Source organism: Vanellus vanellus (assembly GCF_965231255.1).
Source record: "Vanellus vanellus genome assembly, chromosome: 1".
NCBI lineage: Eukaryota > Metazoa > Chordata > Aves > Charadriiformes > Charadriidae > Vanellus > Vanellus vanellus.
Window position 1 is genome coordinate 126,109,449 of NC_138905.1, and position 18,525 is coordinate 126,127,973.

The window sequence follows — 18,525 nt, forward strand, 5'->3', positions numbered from 1 at the left end:
CCATCAGAGCTGCGTCAAACGTCGTTACAAACCTACCCAGAAGCTGCCCCCGCCAGCCGGCCCGGGGCCGAGCAATGGCGCCCGGCTCCGTCCGGCTGGGCCCAGGGGGGAAACGAGGACGCCCCGGCCGAGAGGCCCCGCCAGCCCGGGACGGGCGGCGACCTCGACCTCCGCTACCGCCGCCGCCGCCTCCTCCTCCTTCCCCCCTACCGCGCGAGCTCAGTTGCCTGGCAGCGACGCGGCGTGACGTCACGGCGGCGCGACCGCCACCTAGCCCTCTCCGCGCCGGAAGGGCCTTGGCGCGGCGCTGACGTCGCCGCTTCCTTCTTTCCCAGCGAGACCGGAGCGGAGGTAGGAGTGTGGCTGTCGCGTTCCTCATCCGCCGCCATCCCCCCTCCTCGCCCGCCGCTGCCGCCCGCCCCGGCTCTGCCCCGCGTGGGGAGGCCGGGGGCCGCGGCCTGGTGTGGCCGGGGCTGGGGCCTGGGCCTGGGCCTGGGCCTGGTGCGGCCGGGCCGGGCCGGGCCGGGTCGGACCGGACGTTAACGGCTGCGGGGGCTGAGAGGAAGGGGGGAGGGATGCCCTGGCTGGCGGTGGCGCTAACGGCGGGTGTTGGGGCTCTATCCGCAGGGCGCCATGGGCCGAGTGATCCGAGGCCAGAGGAAGGGCGCGGGGTCCGTCTTCCGCGCCCACGTGAAGCACAGGAAGGGCCCGGCCAAGCTCCGCGCCGTCGATTTCGCCGAGAGGCACGGGTACATCAAGGGCATCGTCAAGGTAGGGGCGGACCGTGCGCGGCGGGGCTGCTGGGGCTCCGCGGCGGCAAAAGGGCCCTCAGCGGCCTTGTCCTGGAGTGGCGAGGGCCCTGAGGCACGCGTCCCTGGGCACCTCGCTTGTGTAAGGGGTCTGAGGTCCTGTCAGCTTCACCCACAGCTGTTTGGCTGTTCCTTGTTTAGGTTTCTCGCGTTTTGTTAAATAAGTCGTGTTCCTTAAGTAAGGCACGTTCCAGACTGAGAGAGTTGGGGTTGTTCAGCCTGGAGAAGAGAAGGCTTCAGGGAGACCTTACTGGGGCCTTCCAGTACTTAAAATGGGCCTACAGGAAAGATGGGGATAAACTTTTAGCAGGGCCTGTTGCGATAGGACAACGGGTAATGGCTTAAAACTGAAAGAAGGTAGACTTAGACTAGATATAAAGAACAAATTTTTTACAATGAGGGTGGTGAAACACTGGAACAGGTTCCCCAGAGAGGTGGTAGATGCCCCATCCCTGGAAACATTCAAGGTGAGGTTGGACAGGGCTCTGAGCAACCTGATCTAGTTGAAGATGTTCCTGCTCATTGCAGGGAGCTTGGAGTAGATGACCTTTAGAGGTCCATTCCAACCCAAACTATTCTATGATTCCCTGAAATGTTAAACTACTTTGAGTTTATGACAGCATTTAAATAAAAAAGCCAGCAGCGTGTAGGCCACAGTATGCTTTTCTGTTAGACTTTTGCTAATGTAGGGATATCAATGTGCTATTATATTGCCTAAAAACTCTCTGTACCTCATGAAACATGGGTGGGGAGAGCTGTCCTTATAGTTGATTGTATCTTAAAAAAAAAATAATTCAATTTTTATAAACACTAAGTAGCATCCATCATCTTTGTTGTCCTGAGTGGTGGGGGCAAGGCAGTACTCTTATTTGAGGGCTTAGTAGAATGTTTCAGGTGTGCTGCAGGTATTTTTTGGGTGTCAAGGACTTGGCACCTAGCTGGATGTCCTGAACATCTAGCTGTCTCTTCAGCCTTTTAGAGCAAGGTCATCTTGAGGCTGTAGAGAGAACTTTACGCTCAATAATTGAGTTTGATGATAAAGAGTAAGTAGGTAGCTTTGACTTAAACTTAAGTAATATTGGGGGTGGGGGTTGCCCAACAGGGTTGAAAACAGCAGAAAAAACATTAATACTGGCCACTAACAACATCTGAGTTTTTCTAGAAAACAGACACATCTTAAAGAGCTTTTATTACTTGGCTGTAGTCTAAATAGATGGTTGTGTATTGGAATGTCAGTGTACTTCAGGAACAGAATTGACATATTTTTTTCCAAGAGAAGTCTGTGCTTCCTGATTTAGGGGTTTATATAACTTCAGTGTACTTATTATCAGAAGGTTAGAAAAACTTCTATTCTAAGAAAACACTTGGAGAAATTGCTATTTGTGTCTAACGTTTTCTCTGCCCAAAGGTGATTGGGCAACTAGTGAAAGTGAATTTCTTAGTATGGAGAGATCTGGTATCTGCAGAATGTCAGGAGTAAAACAGTTCAGACACCATTAGTTTCAAGCAGCACACTTAACCAGAGTCATTATTTTGGGATACAGATAACATGAGGTTGTATTCTTACAAATGTGAATCTTCAACTCACTTGTGTCAGGAGAAATCAAGATCCCTCTGAGAAAAGGGGATCTTAGGAAGATATACCTCAATAGTAATCATCTCCGTTTTTTCTAGTTCTTTGATTTCTGCAGAACCCATGGCAAATGCTGTAACCTGTTCTAAAGCACATCTACGTTCCCACAGGATATCATCCATGATCCTGGCCGAGGCGCTCCCCTTGCCAAGATTGCCTTCCGTGACCCATACAGGTTTAAGAAAAGAACTGAGCTGTTCATTGCTGCCGAGGGTATTCATACTGGTCAGTTTGTTTACTGCGGCAAGAAAGGTAAGTTAAGATGGAAAGTGTGTTGCCTGGGCGGTTTCAGAACACTAAAGCAGATGTTGCCTGAATATGGGAAGTTTGGGATGTTTATGTGCAGGTGCAAGCCATCACAAAGCAGTAGCTTCCACTAGCTTCAAACAAATGTGGATTTCCTTCTTGGAGACTGCAGTCTCCTCACGCAGCCTGTTTTGATTAACAAGGCTAACCGCAGTTCTTGGTGAGCATTTGAATTGTTCTGTCTAGATCCCATTTTTGCCTGCCTTTCTGTTACACTGAACATGAAGCTTGTGCTTCAAATCAAACAATAAAAAGAGTCCCTGCCTGTTGCTACAAGTGTTTATGTGGTGCCATTCTGTGCACGGAGGTCCATGTTAGATAGAATTGTAATTCAAGTGCAGGAGCCGGAATGAAGCTGTTGATGCTCTGATTGCTCTTTGCAGCTCAGCTGAACATTGGCAATGTTCTGCCTGTTGGCACCATGCCCGAAGGCACCATCGTGTGCTGCCTCGAGGAGAAACCTGGTGACCGTGGAAAGCTGGCCCGTGCTTCTGGAAACTACGCCACCGTTATCTCTCATAACCCTGAAACAAAGAAAACCAGAGTGAAGCTGCCTTCTGGCTCCAAGAAAGTGATTTCTTCTGCAAACAGAGCTGTTGTGGGTAAGGAGTAACAACTATGAACTTGTCACTGAGTTCATATACTGCTAAGGAAGCTTTCAAACAGGGCCCCAGTTCCCAATATTTTCTAGAAAATAGCATAATTTACAGGTGGGAAACAGGATTATGCACAGGTACAGTCTGTGCACAGGTGTGTAACTTGTGTATTATACCTGCATTACTTTTGGTAATGGGAACTTAAACTGGGAGCTAGTTTGACCTAGTGGGAGGACAGAAAAGTAGATGCTAATTTGTTCCCAATCTATAACGGAATCACTTGGCTTGTAAAATCTGCAGTCCTTGGGGAAGAACTTCTGCAGAAAATGGCATTGATGATTTGATACAGCGACTGAGCCTATAGGGGTAGTGCTGGAGGTCCTTCACTGCTGTAGGTATCCTCAGTTGGGTGAAGTATTCTGGAAGGTCTGACAAAGAATGAAAATACCATTGTGAAGAAGCAGAGGTTTTACCAAGTTTGTTGTACGCTTGACTGACAGCTGAGATGGCTGCTGTACTACTCAGTCAGCAAGTGACATGTGCCTGCCTCTGCATAGAAGACACCAAAGTGAGTAATCTGTGGTCTGTTACTCTAGTAACATTGACTAAATAAATCATGAAACAACTAGGTATTAATCCTCAAAGGACTTGAAAGGCCCCTGAGCTCTTCCACTTCGTACTTTCTTTAGTTGAAAAACTATTGTTAACATTACCCAAGAAAGTTGAGCAATAAAACTGGTAATGCTTTAGACAGTGTTAAACTCAATCCTGTATGTATGGATTGAAAAGTGGTAATTGAAGTCTGCATCCGCTTGCAGGCCACTTAATGTGTGGCTGGTGGCTTGAGTCTAATCTCGCTGTTGGCTGGAAAGGAGTAGTTTGAATACACAGTTGGGATTGTTCGAGATTGGTCTTTAGAAGCTTATTCTTAGAACATTAATATTATTAGGAATTAGTCTTGTTCTTAAACACTTTATTTTGCACTCTTGTCTGTTAGGTTTGCATGTTACCATTCCTGCAATTTTTTTCAGGAATTGTTGCTGGTGGGGGTCGTATTGACAAGCCCATCCTGAAGGCTGGCCGTGCCTACCACAAATACAAGGCAAAGAGGAACTGCTGGCCGCGTGTCCGTGGTGTGGCCATGAATGTGAGTCTATTTTCAATTAGAGTTTTTACTTTCCTTTTTTTAAATTTTAGAAAGGATTTGTTTGATATGGGGAAGAGCCTGGCAAGAAAGCTTCACAGACTGTGTAATTGCACATTTACAGACTCTGTAATTGCACATTTAATTAAGGTAGTTAGCAGCACTTGATAGTTACTGCACTGTATGAAAAATGAAGCAGTTAAACTGATTTAAGGGAACAAAAAATTTATTGGCATTCAACATGATGACTCATTTCTGTTGTTAATTATATTGATGACTTGCTTTCCTTCTCCACAGCCTGTAGAACATCCCTTTGGTGGTGGTAACCATCAGCACATCGGCAAGCCTTCAACCATCAGGAGAGATGCTCCTGCTGGGCGCAAAGTCGGTCTCATCGCTGCCCGTCGTACGGGTAGGCTGCGTGGAACAAAGACTGTGCAGGAAAAGGAGAACTAAAGACCCAGTATGGAGTTTACAGAATAAATTTTTAAAACATAGTGCGTGTGAAATTTGAGTTATCTGTTCCTAAAGCGTGGCTAAAATCGGGATAACATTCACCTTCAGCAGGGGAAGTTGTGAGTGGAGATAAGGTTTTTCCCTCCCCACCTTTAAGAGCAGGAATTCTTCCAGCCAGCACTCCCAGTCTGTAAGCTGGTACTGCAGGCTGGAAAACCCCCCCTTAGTGTAATGCTCTTGTGCCCAGGTGTGATGTTAACACTGGCCTGGTTATGTGGTTGCTTAGGTCTGACAAAGCATTACAGACTGATCAGGTGATCCTGTGGTTACCTGATTTAACCTACGAATCTAGCTGAAATGGTTAAAGGGTGCTTGGTTTTCTAAGCTCATAGACTAACATAATGATTTTACCTGCTGTGTTTCTTTGGAGGAAAAGCTCCTTGAGTAGTAGAACTTACAGAGGAAGTGTTCAGCTACTGTTACTGTCAAGTTTGGGCCTCCTTTTTCAACCATCAACCTTCAAATCACAGATACTGCCCTCTGAGCACGAACTTCTGAGGTGCATGCAACCTGCCACCTTTACTTGTCGGTGTTTGGAAAGGGCAAACAGCTTCAATTCTCTCCTTTGCAGGCCCTTCAGCAGAGTGGGGTCCAGCTTTTTGTGAATGGAGAGTCCTAGGTCCTGTAATAACACAGGTAATAGCAGTAATGCTTCACGCTAGGAAGCTGTATTCTCATAATAACAGCTGTCCTGTGAAAAGCTGCCAACACATTTAATGTAAATATACAGGATGCAATGGTAAATGTCACCTTAAATTCACACAGGAGTATGAGGATTGCGAAGATTTGAGTCCATTCTCCAAACTGAGGAACAATTGCTCTTGTTGCAAATAACTATTATTAAAGTATGGTCTCTTCTTATAAAGCTTGCTACCAATTGGAGGCATATCTTTAATGATTGCATCCTACGGGCCTGAATGCGCACAACACATCCTAACAGCTACCATGGAAGGACTGCCTGGAAATGCAAGCCAGGGGTGTGAAAAATCCCAGCATATGTTCCAAACATTACCCCACAACTGAGTTAATCAGGGAGTTGAAGCCATTCAACCGAGGAACAATTAGGTATGTCCATTTAATTAGGTATGTCCATTTGTTCACAGGTGAAGGCTGTAGGTGCGTGAATAAGTAATGAATTGGTCCCTGGGGCAACGCACATTTCAGAGCAGCAGGAACTGGGACAAACTGGGCCAGAGGAGCTGATGAAGCCAGAGGCGGAGGCGGAATCTTGTGCAAGATGCTTGAAAAGATTGTGGGGAGCCCATGTTTATACGCAGAGCAGAATTTATGATTGCAAGCATCAGGCTGCAGGAACATCCCTGCCCTGGTAGAACCGCACCACGAGTAGGCTGAAGGTGGCACAAAGGCCACTGACACCCACGGGAGTCCTCAGCCTCCATGGCATTGCGCCAAGGCTCTTGGTGCACAATGGGGAGGTGCGAAAGGAGCAGCTGCTTAGGGAAACAACGGGTACCTATGGCCAGGCTGCCAAATGATCCGACGGGACAAAAAATATAGAAGAGCAATATCAGAACGTAATTCTTTCAGAGGGGACATGACTCCAGAGGCTTTAAGTCCAGTGATATGTAATTTGAATTAAAAAAGCCACAATGACATTAGCAAGTGACCACAAAATAAGCCTTCTCCAGGGGCAAAATGTTCCCCCCAGCACTAGCACTGTGGGTGCTAAAAATTTATGAAAAGAAATGGGAGGGAAGAGGGAATTAAAGCGAATGACTAAAAAATCGGAGGCTGTAAAGAAACCAACCTAAAATGAAGAATTTCAATTAACTGAAATATGTCTTCCAAACTGAAGGTCTGACTTAAGACAAAGCTGTAGAATAGAGGGTGAACTCCAGGAGATTACGTGATGGGGGATATTAAGAGGACTATCAACATGACAAGGAAAGAATAAAAAAAAATACCCATAAAAACACACTGTTGAATTACTAACAAGCTTACTTCAGCCTGGGAGGATCTGTGAAAGCACCGAATGGAAAATGAAAATGGGACTGAAGTTACCATCAGTTGCTGGCCTCTGCGTGGGCTGAATGGAGCGAAAGCCACCTGGGGCAGGCAGAAGGTTCAGCTGAACAGGGCAGCGGCTCCTTCTGAATTTACGCTGTAGAAATTGGAAATTAAGCAAGACAGGGACACTTCAAAGAAACAGGGCGTCTTCCTTTACCACCTCGGCTGGCAAGAACCTTGGTATAGGCTTACTGCTTTCAAACAATGAAAATGCCATGCAAACACAGCAGCAGCAGGTGGGACAGTATTCCCATGATTGATAAACTAAGACCACTTTGTGACCGGGATCTGATGTATGTTACCATGATCTATGGCCGGTCCTGGGATTCAGCGGTGAGAGATTTACTATACAGTGAAGTAAACTGATTGGAAATAGCCCCCCTTGTTTCCCGCCTTGGTTGCTGCCCCCTCCATCGCACAGCACACAGATGTCTGCTGCGCTCTGGTGTCACACAGCTCGGGTACCGCTTAAGCCATCAAGTGCCAATAGAAGAAATGAAAGCTCCCGCATCCCCCTTCTGCCGCCTTCTCGGCCCTCTGCACGAGGCACTGGTTCTCCCCCAGCAGCCAGCAGGGTGGTCCCTCCACCCCCGGCAATAAACCCCCCTTTCTGTTGAGAAGTTGTCGACCACAGACAGCAGGAATGAGGACTGTTAAGCTGGTGGTGAAGCAGATGGAGCTCTGAGCTCCTGGAGTTACTGAAGAAGCTTTAATACAAAAACGCTTTTGAATGCTAAGTTAGCAAAATAAATACAAAACATGTTCAACAGAAAATACATGGCAGCCTCGCATGCTCTTGTACTTCTCCTACCCCCATAAATCATCGTATGCTTTTATATTCACTCCTAGTAATTATATTTAAGAAGTATATCATATTCAGCAACCTCTTGCTCAAACCAGCTGTTCTTATCAGCATGACAGACTACACAGTTGATTTGCTTATATAGTTTATATCCAGGATACTTACTTCATGGATGAGTGTCTCAATTCCCAGCCCTAAAGCTGCAGAGAGGACATGAGCTACTATACATATAGTCAAACTTCAAAAACCACAGCCATGCTTATTATTAAAACAAATAAATAAATAAAAATAATAATGATGATGGTATAATCATCATCATCATCTCTGGTAAAGATTAGCACATTTACAAGAACATCAGAAGTCTTGAAGTGAAGCAAACTCTGTTTTAAAGAAAGATGTTGGGTGTTCACACAAGGATTTCAGTGGTTATTTCCAGTATAAGGCTTTGTTTGCTAAAAGAAAAAAAAAAGGAAAAAAAGATACATACCAGTGAAGCACTCAAAAGTCTTCTTTTAGAAGGGCTTCAAATTTCCACCTACAGAAAAAACCAAACAGCATTTTCTTTATACTTTCTTGAGGGTGTATTGAGAAACACCAAGTCCTACCTAACCATCACCATGTATCACAAGTTCTTTCATCGTAATGTAACACCTTCATTAACATTATTATCCCTTCCCAGTCTACTGCTCCGCCGACACCTCGGCAGCCCAAGGGCTGTTGCACAGACAGCACACAACTCTCACTTGCCCCGAGACCCACAGGGCAGAAGCGAGACTTCATCCAGGGATGGGCAAGGCTCACCTCACCAGTGCATTCCACACCACCACTTCCCAGTCCAACCGGGATGGCTGCAAACCGACTGCCCGCCTGCGATAAACCAGACAGGGGTGCGTTTCTGGAGGATCCACAACCTGCTACACACCAGTGCAGGGAGGGGGGAAACATAAAGGGAGGTGCACGGAAACTGTGTAAGGTAGAAGAAGGTCAGAGCAAATCCACCCGGAGAGGTTTTGCAAAAAGAGAGGGAGACAAGCTTCAGCGACAAAATTCTAATGCTGACTTTGTTATATTGGAGTTACCAGGTAAGTGAGTATCAAAACCAGGGGAAATGCTTTGGGGCATATTTTTCAGCTAATGTAAAAACCACAGGAGCCCAAATTCTAAAAGGTTTCCGGGAGTCAGGTGATCAATAAATCATTACATATTTCACAGTCTCCATAGAGGTTAAATTAAAAATTGGCTGGTTTTGTCCTGTGGCATTAATGAATTCTCAGAGAGAAAAGGGAGAACACCACATTTGTGGGAGTCGCTTTACAGTTTTGCTGTCTTCATCAAAAACTTTCTTCTCCCAGTTTATAGCAAACCCCCAACTGGCAGTGAACTATTGGGATACATCCAGAATTTATGTCAAGTTCTTATTTTTGCCAACATGTCAATGTTCAGAGAATCCACACACACATCCACTCAGATGGGTGACATCAACGGAACAGAGCTACAATAAACTCAGGTGTTACCTGCTTCCACGGATGTCTTGTTTAAATTGTTTTTTATTTAGCGTCAGTACTACAAATTCCCAGTAATTTGCCATTGCTTTGTATTTTCATTTACATGTCTTCAAAGCCAGTGCCAAGAGCAAACACAGTAAACCAGAGGTTTCCATTAGCCCTCCGTTACAGTCACTTCAAATCCATTTTCGGCGACGGCCCTTGCTCTGGCAGAGCAAAGCGACTGGGAAATTGGCAGTCAGGGAAACGGAGGGGTAACAGCAGCTATCCAGCAGCCTCCATCGACTTTTAACAACCAGGAATGTGAAAGGACACTCGTCCCTGGAATAACCACTCGATACGGAGGAGAGGAAAGGGCAATCAGTGGGCAGGAAGGTGGAGCGGCCCCCAGGAATGTCCCCCCAAGCAGCCAACTCTTCTCCAGCCACTACAGCACAGTCGAGTCAGTCCTTACGTGCTCATAGATTCAAAGGCAACAGCGAACCTGGCTACCTTCCCCGAGCTGAGGACACCCCAGCTTTTAGTTCCCTGTCTTCATCACCGCCAGTCTCTTCCACCAACAACTCTGTCATATTGTATTTTAATAAATTCAACACAAGAGTCCTCCACTAGCCCATTCTTCAGTTAAGTCCACATTTTATTTACGCTTTGCTGCTGGTACTTCAATCAGATTCATATATACATAATCTAAAACCTACATCAAAATCACGTTGACTGCTCCGAAGACCGAGAGAAATGACACGACTGAAGTTTTCATCCACAGCTATGTGGTAAAGTCTACATTCCCACAGCGGTTTTTTGGTTCAGGTTGCAGAAGCGTTCAGAAAGCCAACGCCACGTCTCTCCGACTCGGAGTGGGAGGGTTACACCGTTCTCTTTCAGCATTTCAGTTTTACACACAGCCACGGTAGCAACCGGTAACGTTCCTTCCTTCTGCTGATCTGCAGAATACAGGCTTTTCCCACCCTGACATTTCTCCCTTTCTAACCCCTCACCGCATCAACACAGCCAGAAAATGATACACCTCCCTGCGGCTGCGTTATTTGGACGGTATTAATTGCGAAAGGACTTTATGCTACTTCACGTGGGTAAGGAGGCAGCACAAGAGACTGAGCAGAAGTGTTTGTCAGTCCACGTGGTGCCCCCTGAAAAATGCCAAGTTCCTTCATCTGGATGCAAACACGCGCACCGACTCCTGGAGCCATCGCTTCCAATGACTCTGTGGGTCCCTGGGGGGAGGCAGGGGCTGCCCCGCGCCTGCCCAGCAGAGCCTCACCAGGGACTGCCTCACTGGAGGCAGGGACTGCCTCACTGCCTCATCACTGGACCGACCCAGAAGAAACCATCACGCTGCTAAAGCCACCGACCGGCATCTCAGCCCGCAGTGGCTTGGCAATGAATGCAAAGAGGTAGAAAGTATTAACAGAACAAGCTCACAAAGCCTCTCGCTCGGCCCACTCCGTCTTTATTTGGTCACAGGATTCAACTTGGTAGACAGATCTTAGAGGAGAAAAAAAATCCCAACCCTCCAAAACCTGCTTTATATGCTACGTAATCACTTTCTTGCTAGAAATCAATTCTTCAGTGCCTGGGGAAGCCTCTGGTTCAGGCAAATTCACGCCGGGAGGGCTCACACGCCGCTGCTGCCAGTGGCATATGTGAGCCCAGGCAAAGCACACTCAGCATTCCCAGCTCCTGAGGGATTTCACACAGCATGACCTCCCTCCCTTCAGCGAGATAAATTTCCAGTTCTATTTCACCTGTTCTTAATCACGCAGCAGGACAGGTAGATAGAATTTGTGAGTATCACCCAAGTCTTCACATTCCTAAGCTTTTGAATTTGCTTCCAGAAGACTTTCTAAGGACTCTAAAGCACCTACCAGATATTTAAATAGAAACAAGCATATTAAGAAGTGTCCAAGTTTTCAATATCAGCCTTCTTTTCCAAAGTATATTCCAGCAAGTCCTACCATTTTTATTCATTCACCGGTAGAAACTAACTGTTCAAGACAGAAAATGAAGCAAAAGAAAAAAAAAAAAAGAATCCAAAGAAACCCAAAGAAATAAGCCACAAGCTATTTGAATTCCAGACTGCCATCAGTGGCATGAAGCTTTTATACCCCACTGAAATTCTGAAATTTAAGAGATGATAAAGCCCACCTGGCCAAGGCTGTGGTTGCTGCTACTGCAGAGTAAAAGGCTCCGGTTGGGAGCACCAGGCAGCCTGGCAAACACGGTTCTTTTGTAGCAGCTAACAGCAGGTGTAGGTAGAAAAGGAGGTCAAAATAACCCCATCGTGGCGAGTGAAGGGAATTGATTCCAAGCAAGAACAAAAATATTAGCTAAAAAATGATCCTGGCAATCCAGAGTGAGGAACTTGGCAAGAAATGATGAACAGAAATTTAGAAGTGACGGACAGGAGCTGCACAGCACTTCAATACATAAAGCTACAAAAGAAAGCCAATACCTTTAAAAGCTGCATCCCCAGAGCTATCATTACAGAAAAGCAACATAACTGCTCGCTTAATGGCTCAGGTGAAACCACACTTGGAAAGCATTCATCCAGTCCTGGTCATCGTAGGAGAACAGAAAGAACACATCACGACACCGAAAAAGGAAACAGGGCTCAGAGAACTGGCTTATATAGGGAAAACAAACATTGGAAGATTTTGCCCTGGTAAGGACCAAAGGGGGACACACAACTGCAAATGCATCAGGAAGCTGCAACCTGTGCAGCTGGCAATGCTCAGGGCAATATACACCACGTTACTGGGATGGCAGTTGTAAAGTAAGAATAAAAACTAACACCATCAGACACTTTAAATAGAGTACAGACAGAGAGGGAGGGAATGATCTTATTTTCCTGCACCAGATGTTTTTCTATGGTTAGATTTGGGATGAATTCATAGAACCTGTTTACTTCCCCCACCCCTTTCATTATTCACACTTAGCTCATTGTTAAAAATGAGATGACATCTGCACGTTATTTTGACCACTGAAGACTCATACCGTCATTTCAGAATTGTGCTGATGTAGTTAAGGCGATAACAAATTCTTCTACAGAAACAGCCCGTAGGTCAGTTTTATTATCAAAAAGTGGCTTTAAGTAATTCTAAAGCTAAAAAATAGAGTTGGGTATTTAAAATCTGATGAAAAGCTAGCCCTTATTCAGGAGTGTTTTTTCTCCTTGGGAAACTGCTTCTCCTGTGCTTGTTTTGATTTCATTGTCTGCAAAGAAGTAAGTAAAGCAAGCAAGATAGCTGTCTTTTGTGCCATCTGCTGACCCAGCTGTGTTGATCCCTGCAACACATCAACTTCAACTCTTATGGTGCAGAAACCAACAGGACTCACACAAGTGCCGTCGAAATCCACGGATCCACCACAGCATGCATTGGAAAAATCAGACTACAGGATGAGGATCTAGGAATTTAAGTGCCGGAATCTATGCCAACACATTTCAGCAAACAGCCTAGCTGTGAACAGACACTACAGGGGCAGAACTGAACACTTCACTCTTGGAAAAAAGGACAGGAGAATGGCTATTTGACATTTTAACACAGTCCAAGAGAAATTTTTATACCTTAGAAATAAAAGGACATTTATAGTACGAACCTTAGGAAGTTACATAGTGTAAAAAGTGACAGTGCTCAGGTTGGGTTAAAGCCCTTCTAGTGCAGTACAGCTGTCTAGTCTGTAATACAGGGCACGCCTCAGCCTAAATGTACGTATTAACATGACAATCCCCAAAGACCAGTAGAAGGAAGGTACAACAAACACCCTGGAACAGTATGGAGGGCATATACAGGGAGTGTTGCTCGTGCTGCTGCTGCGCAGCTGTCTTCACTGCGCTAGTGTAGACCAAGTGTAGCTGCAAGCCAGAAGAAAACACACAGAGCTTTACAGAGCTGTTTGCTGTCATCTTCCTCGTGAGACCACTTGCAAGAGGAACAGAAATCATGCAGGGGGACGTAGCTGGGTTTCTTTCACCTTGTTTCCCACTTATTATGGTGCCACTGTGCAGCATGCAGTATTTACAAGACGGCTCCTACTTCTCCCCCAGAAAGCCTCTTTCGTCTTGCTCTAGACCGAAGGCAGATGTAGACTTTATTCCCCGTAACTCACGGCTGTGAGAAAAGTGGTATCATGAACATGATGGAGAGCACAGGAGGTGAGAAGACAGGGAGCCAAAATTGCCGTTGTCCTGATTACACTGTGCTGGAGCAGGGCCACGGACAGGAAACTCCCATGCCTGTCTTAAGGAATGTGAGGTCAGCGTCAGCATCTCACCCTCCCCAAAATTAAGGTGTGTGTCTTTCACCACAGGGGTGAACTTGCTTTCAATGTGGATTGGCAAGTGTGGACTACCAAGGTTTAACTAAGATATTTAAACACTTAATTGGTTACTCTGCAGATTTCTTAACATGCCACTTCTTCCTCTAATTTATATAGTTAGTCTTTAACTTACGCTTCAAGTTAAACTCATTGCATTGAAAGCCTCACTGCAATGCCCAGTAACGAAAACACATGCCAACAAAAACATTGAGCCATTTTGCCTTGACAGAATTTATCAGCCTCTTCATTTCTGGCAAAAGACTCGGAGGTAGACAAAATTTATTGAAACCAAAAATGAAGTAAATTGCTACAGCAGCCAATTTTTTCCCATTTAGCTTTGGCAGAATGGCTAATCTCATTCTCTCCTGGAACTTAAGAAATATATAGAAGTTTTGGAACCATAAGTGCTTTTTCATGATACATATGGTATAACACACAAGCTAGGCACAACAAAGTGGCTGAGAAGGCATAATAGCAATTACCGTAACACAATTTTCCCACATCGTCTAAAGTAAAGTTTCACTCTGAAAAAAAAAATGAAACGTCATTGTGGAATTTCATTTCTTTCTGGCTCCATTTCAGCAAGATACACTAGCTTTAAAAATAGAGAACTTAAATTTTTAGAGCTGGTAGTTAGCAGGGAATAACCTGAAAAATTCCATGTCAAGCAGAGTCCTTTTCTGCTTGTGCATCACCACAAAATCAGGTTCTGCATGGCAAATTTAGCTTTGCCTGAGCCCTGTGCAATCTCATTGTTGTCAATGGGATAACACAGGTGTAGGTGACCAACTCCGTGACCAAAACACTACATTTACTGATACACAAACAGTAACCGAATTCCTTTTATATATGGCTGTACTGATCTTTTAACACTAACAGTAGCAAGTGTTAAAAGGTTATTTTAGTCACTAAACAACCACAGTCCAAATGTACAAGAGGGAGAAATTCTGCTTAGGGTTATGGATTTCCCCCTAGGTCAAACTATACATTAACCACCATATAACATTGACCTACAAGTGTTCATTTTCTATGTATTTGATGTTACATTGTCAGGAACATGAGTAATTGCTTTACTATTTATTGGCTCATTTTATGGAAGACCAGAAGTTTCCCTAGTAACTGTTCTAAACGGAAAAGAGGACTGAAGTTAGTGATGGGGGAATTAAATCTTTAGGCACTTCGAGGACTACTATTTTAAAGTGTGCCATCAACAATGAGGTACTGTGTATCGCCTGAAAAGGACCACTGCCAAAACGCCGTGACAGTAACATGCATATGAAACTTTTTGCTTGTACAATATTTGTTAAGTACAATTCAAAATTGTTTTGCCCAGAGTGAAAACATTGCACCTTTTACTATAGCTATCTGTTTAAAAAGGAGCAGCTGCAACAAACAATACAGGCTATCCCTCTTCAAAGTCACAAAGATGCACAATATTCTCAATTTGCCGCTTGAAAAACAAGGGTTGCTGCAGTCACTCTCAATTCAGGACAGAGGTGTGTATGACTGAAGAGAGTCACAGGCTTAATGTGTCACAGGTTTGACGTGTCTCTACAATCATTGCACTATTAAAAGCAAACACATTTGGCAAGGCCAAACTATATTTTACCTATATAGTAAAAAATACATAATAATCACCTCTGAAAGAGCTTGTTTAACAATTACTGGTCCAAATAAATAGGAACTCAGGGTAAAACTTTTGAGTTAAAAACTCCAACAAGCACTCCCAAACATTAATGGGAACACTTTATCCAAATTTACTAAGTCCAGGTAAAATGGTATTACTAAAAAACTATGAAAAAATCTGAATTAACTTGAGCACTAGGGAAAACATGGAAGCATAAATGTGATCATCGCTACACAGCATATTCAAAAACCTTCTGTGCCCCTTCCTTGTTACACTAAATGCATAAGAATGCACTTGCGTCCGAATTTTCCTTTGTTCATTTCAAAACTACAGACCTTTAATTTGATAAGCAGCTTTGTCTCTATCAACTCATTTGTAAAAAACACCATCAAGCTTGTGCTCATTAAATATATATATGTATATATAAAAACATACAAAAAGTACAAGATAAATCACATTAAGAAACTTTTACAGTGTAATTGTCCTGATTATTTTATTCTTAAGGGCCAATTTTTTCTTGTGCACAGAATCTCAATGTGACTGTTGTTCCAGAATTCAGCATAGTGCCACTGCACAGAATTCACCTTTCTGTGCAGTCCAATAAAAAAAAAACACCCCAAAACAACACACACCACAGGACAAAACATTCTTCTTAAATCAAATTCTATTTGTGAATTCAGCAAAATAATTTCTATAAAATAAAACAGCAAAATATTTAAATAGTATAGGGTGGGCTGTATCTGTTTTGCAGGGGTATTTGGTTTTTAGACAGGTTCCAAAAAAATTACACACATTCAAGTTACCAATTTTCATTTAAATACAGTATTTACTGATGCGTTTCTTGAAGTCTTTAAACAAATGTTTATTCTGGAATAGAGATACCTCAGAATTGTATTTGACTAACCAGTAGTTTCTTTTATAATTAAACCCTGCTTCTAATGTTAAGATTTCCTGTATAATGGATAAAGAGCTACGACAATTCTCGCTTTCAAGTAGAACTGTGAACGAGCAGAAAACCAGCAAGTTAACTTGGTGCAGTGGCACTCACAAGTACTGTGTGATTTTGTTGACTTCCGCTTCACTGGGATGCAGTAGAAGGAAAGTGTTAGAAGTTTATCTAATAAGCTCTACCAAAGAAACAAAACAAGCACACCAAATACAGTCTATTATGCTCCAGGCATCCTGGCATAGCAAATTTTTGCATATTTGTTTTAAATCTTTTAAATTCCTATTACTGAAAACTAAGTGTTCTTTATCCCACCCAGAGACAGAACTGTCAAACATCAGATGTGAGGAACATATGTGAAACTGAAAACCACTTGTTTGTCACATTTTCCCTCCCCATTTTATAGTCTAGGTGTAAGAAGAAAAAGTTCTGAGCAATACAGTTGTCACATTGGGACAACTGCAGTCACGTTTCCCCCCCCCCCTCGTTGGCTACACTAACTTGGTGTGAAGCCATGCTAAATGTTACAGCATAACTATAGCTTCAAAGTGATTAACCTAATACCAGAATGAAAAAGGCAATGAAAAAAGATCTAGAAACAATGTTACATCACCAATTTTCCACATCAACCAAATAATTAAAAGGTTACCAGCCATTACGTTGCTCATAGTAAAATCGACTCCAGTGGCAAAGAATTAACATGAAACTATTTTTGTGGTTGACATGGATAGGCTTTTCGTAAAGGAGTTGATCCGACTGCCATGAGGCAGGCAACACTGGTTGCAGAGCGCAGCAGGTATATCAAGAAATTATTTTTTTGTTTTTGTAGATCTGTGAGTCTCATCAAGACAAAAAAATGTTTCTTGCTCAAGAATTAACAGTCAAACATTAATATACTATATACACCTTTGCCATTTACACATTAGCATCAGGCCATTTATTACAAAACACTATACACTTTCCACTGCAGGCGGGTTATATATTGACAGCAATTTTCTGCAGATAAGACAGTGAATAGACTCTCCACTCCATGTTGATTAGGAATAGTTTTTCTAGTTTTAAATATTAGCCAGACACAGAGAAAGGTTGGACTGTAAGGCCTGGGTGCACAGTCTTGATGGAGCAAGTTAATTGATTATGTGCATTTCACTAATCTTTTGTCTGAGGCGGGGAAACTTCTTCACTGCCTTCATAATTTTCTTGTGCTCGTTGGCCAGTTCGCTGAGGGTTGTTCATATGATGTGCTGCCGGGCCTGTATATGGCTGTCCATGCACATGGTTATTCTGTAATAAAGCATAAACATTTTAAAGGGACATTAAACTTGTGGACCATTTCCTAACCCGTTACTTGATTCACCCCTTTACATTCAGACTATTGAAAAGTATTGTCAAGAACGTTGAACTTCTTGCGTAGTAATATCTATGTGAACACACATCACAGCTTTTTCATTCCTCCGAATCACATCTTTCACTTACCTTTTTAATCTACACAGAAGGTAAACAAACTTTCAACTTGTAAAGATAAAAGGATTAATTAAAATAGTAATCTCAGCTTCTGAATAACAAACATTTACATGCAAAGCAGAAGCACCAAGAAAGAAAAAAAGGGAGACGAAAAGAGGCTGCCTATGTGCTGCGGACATTAAACTGTGCACATACTTTATCAACAGATTCAGCCAGCTTGAATTTCTTTCTGAAGAAATTGAAAAAAGCATACCTGTATTTATGCAGCATACTTCAATTTTTAAGAGGGAAAAATTTAATGTTACAGAACTGAACGAAATCTAGACCAGTAGTTTTCTCCAGATGCTCTGTCCCAATTTAAACTCATATACACATCTGGCAAATGAAAACATCTCATCTATCTACTGTTTTGCAGAGTTTAACCAACTGTGGAGAAACCAGGAATATGAAAATTGTGTGTGTTAGTGAGAAATGCCATCTCTTGCAAGAAAGTGAACACATCACACGGGTAATGGTGAGGTTACGGTATGTGTCTGAACTCAGGAGCTCAGAAAGGAGTGGGAAAATCTGCATGACTTACCAACTGCTCTGCTGAGAACATCAAGTAAGGAAAGCAAGATGGAGGGAAAATGGGTTTGGGCAGGAAAGGAAATTAAATTAGCAGATTTGGAATATATAAAATGAACTGGAACTAAAAATGGCAACTAAGTGGGGGATCTACTAATTTAGTCAATTCTGTAAAAAGCCTGGTTATGATTTCTTTCAGATCTGGGTTTCCACTAAAAGATATTAACAAAGCAGCCATTTAACATGAAAA

The 18,525-nt window shown here is 43.5% G+C and overlaps 2 protein-coding genes across 2 annotated transcripts in view; one reads left to right on the forward strand and one right to left on the reverse strand.

The window, feature by feature from the left end:
• The first annotated feature begins 297 nt into the window (after positions 1-297).
• RPL8 (ribosomal protein L8) lies at positions 298-4,985 on the forward strand. Its single transcript, XM_082490886.1, has 6 exons — positions 298-351; positions 628-771; positions 2,553-2,694; positions 3,132-3,350; positions 4,376-4,491; positions 4,786-4,985. The coding sequence occupies exons 2-6, from the start codon at positions 634-636 to the stop codon at positions 4,942-4,944; spliced, it is 774 nt and encodes a 257-aa protein (XP_082347012.1). The 5' UTR covers positions 298-351; positions 628-633; the 3' UTR covers positions 4,945-4,985.
• Positions 4,986-15,944: 10,959 nt separating this feature from the next.
• The window catches only part of USP9X (ubiquitin specific peptidase 9 X-linked), an 83,885-nt gene continuing 81,304 nt past the window's right edge, over positions 15,945-18,525 (reverse strand). The window contains exon 44 of the mRNA XM_082494525.1: positions 15,945-17,528. Within this exon, the coding sequence (XP_082350651.1) occupies positions 17,394-17,528 (135 nt within the window). The 3' untranslated portion in view covers positions 15,945-17,393. The remainder of the gene's footprint in view (positions 17,529-18,525) is intronic.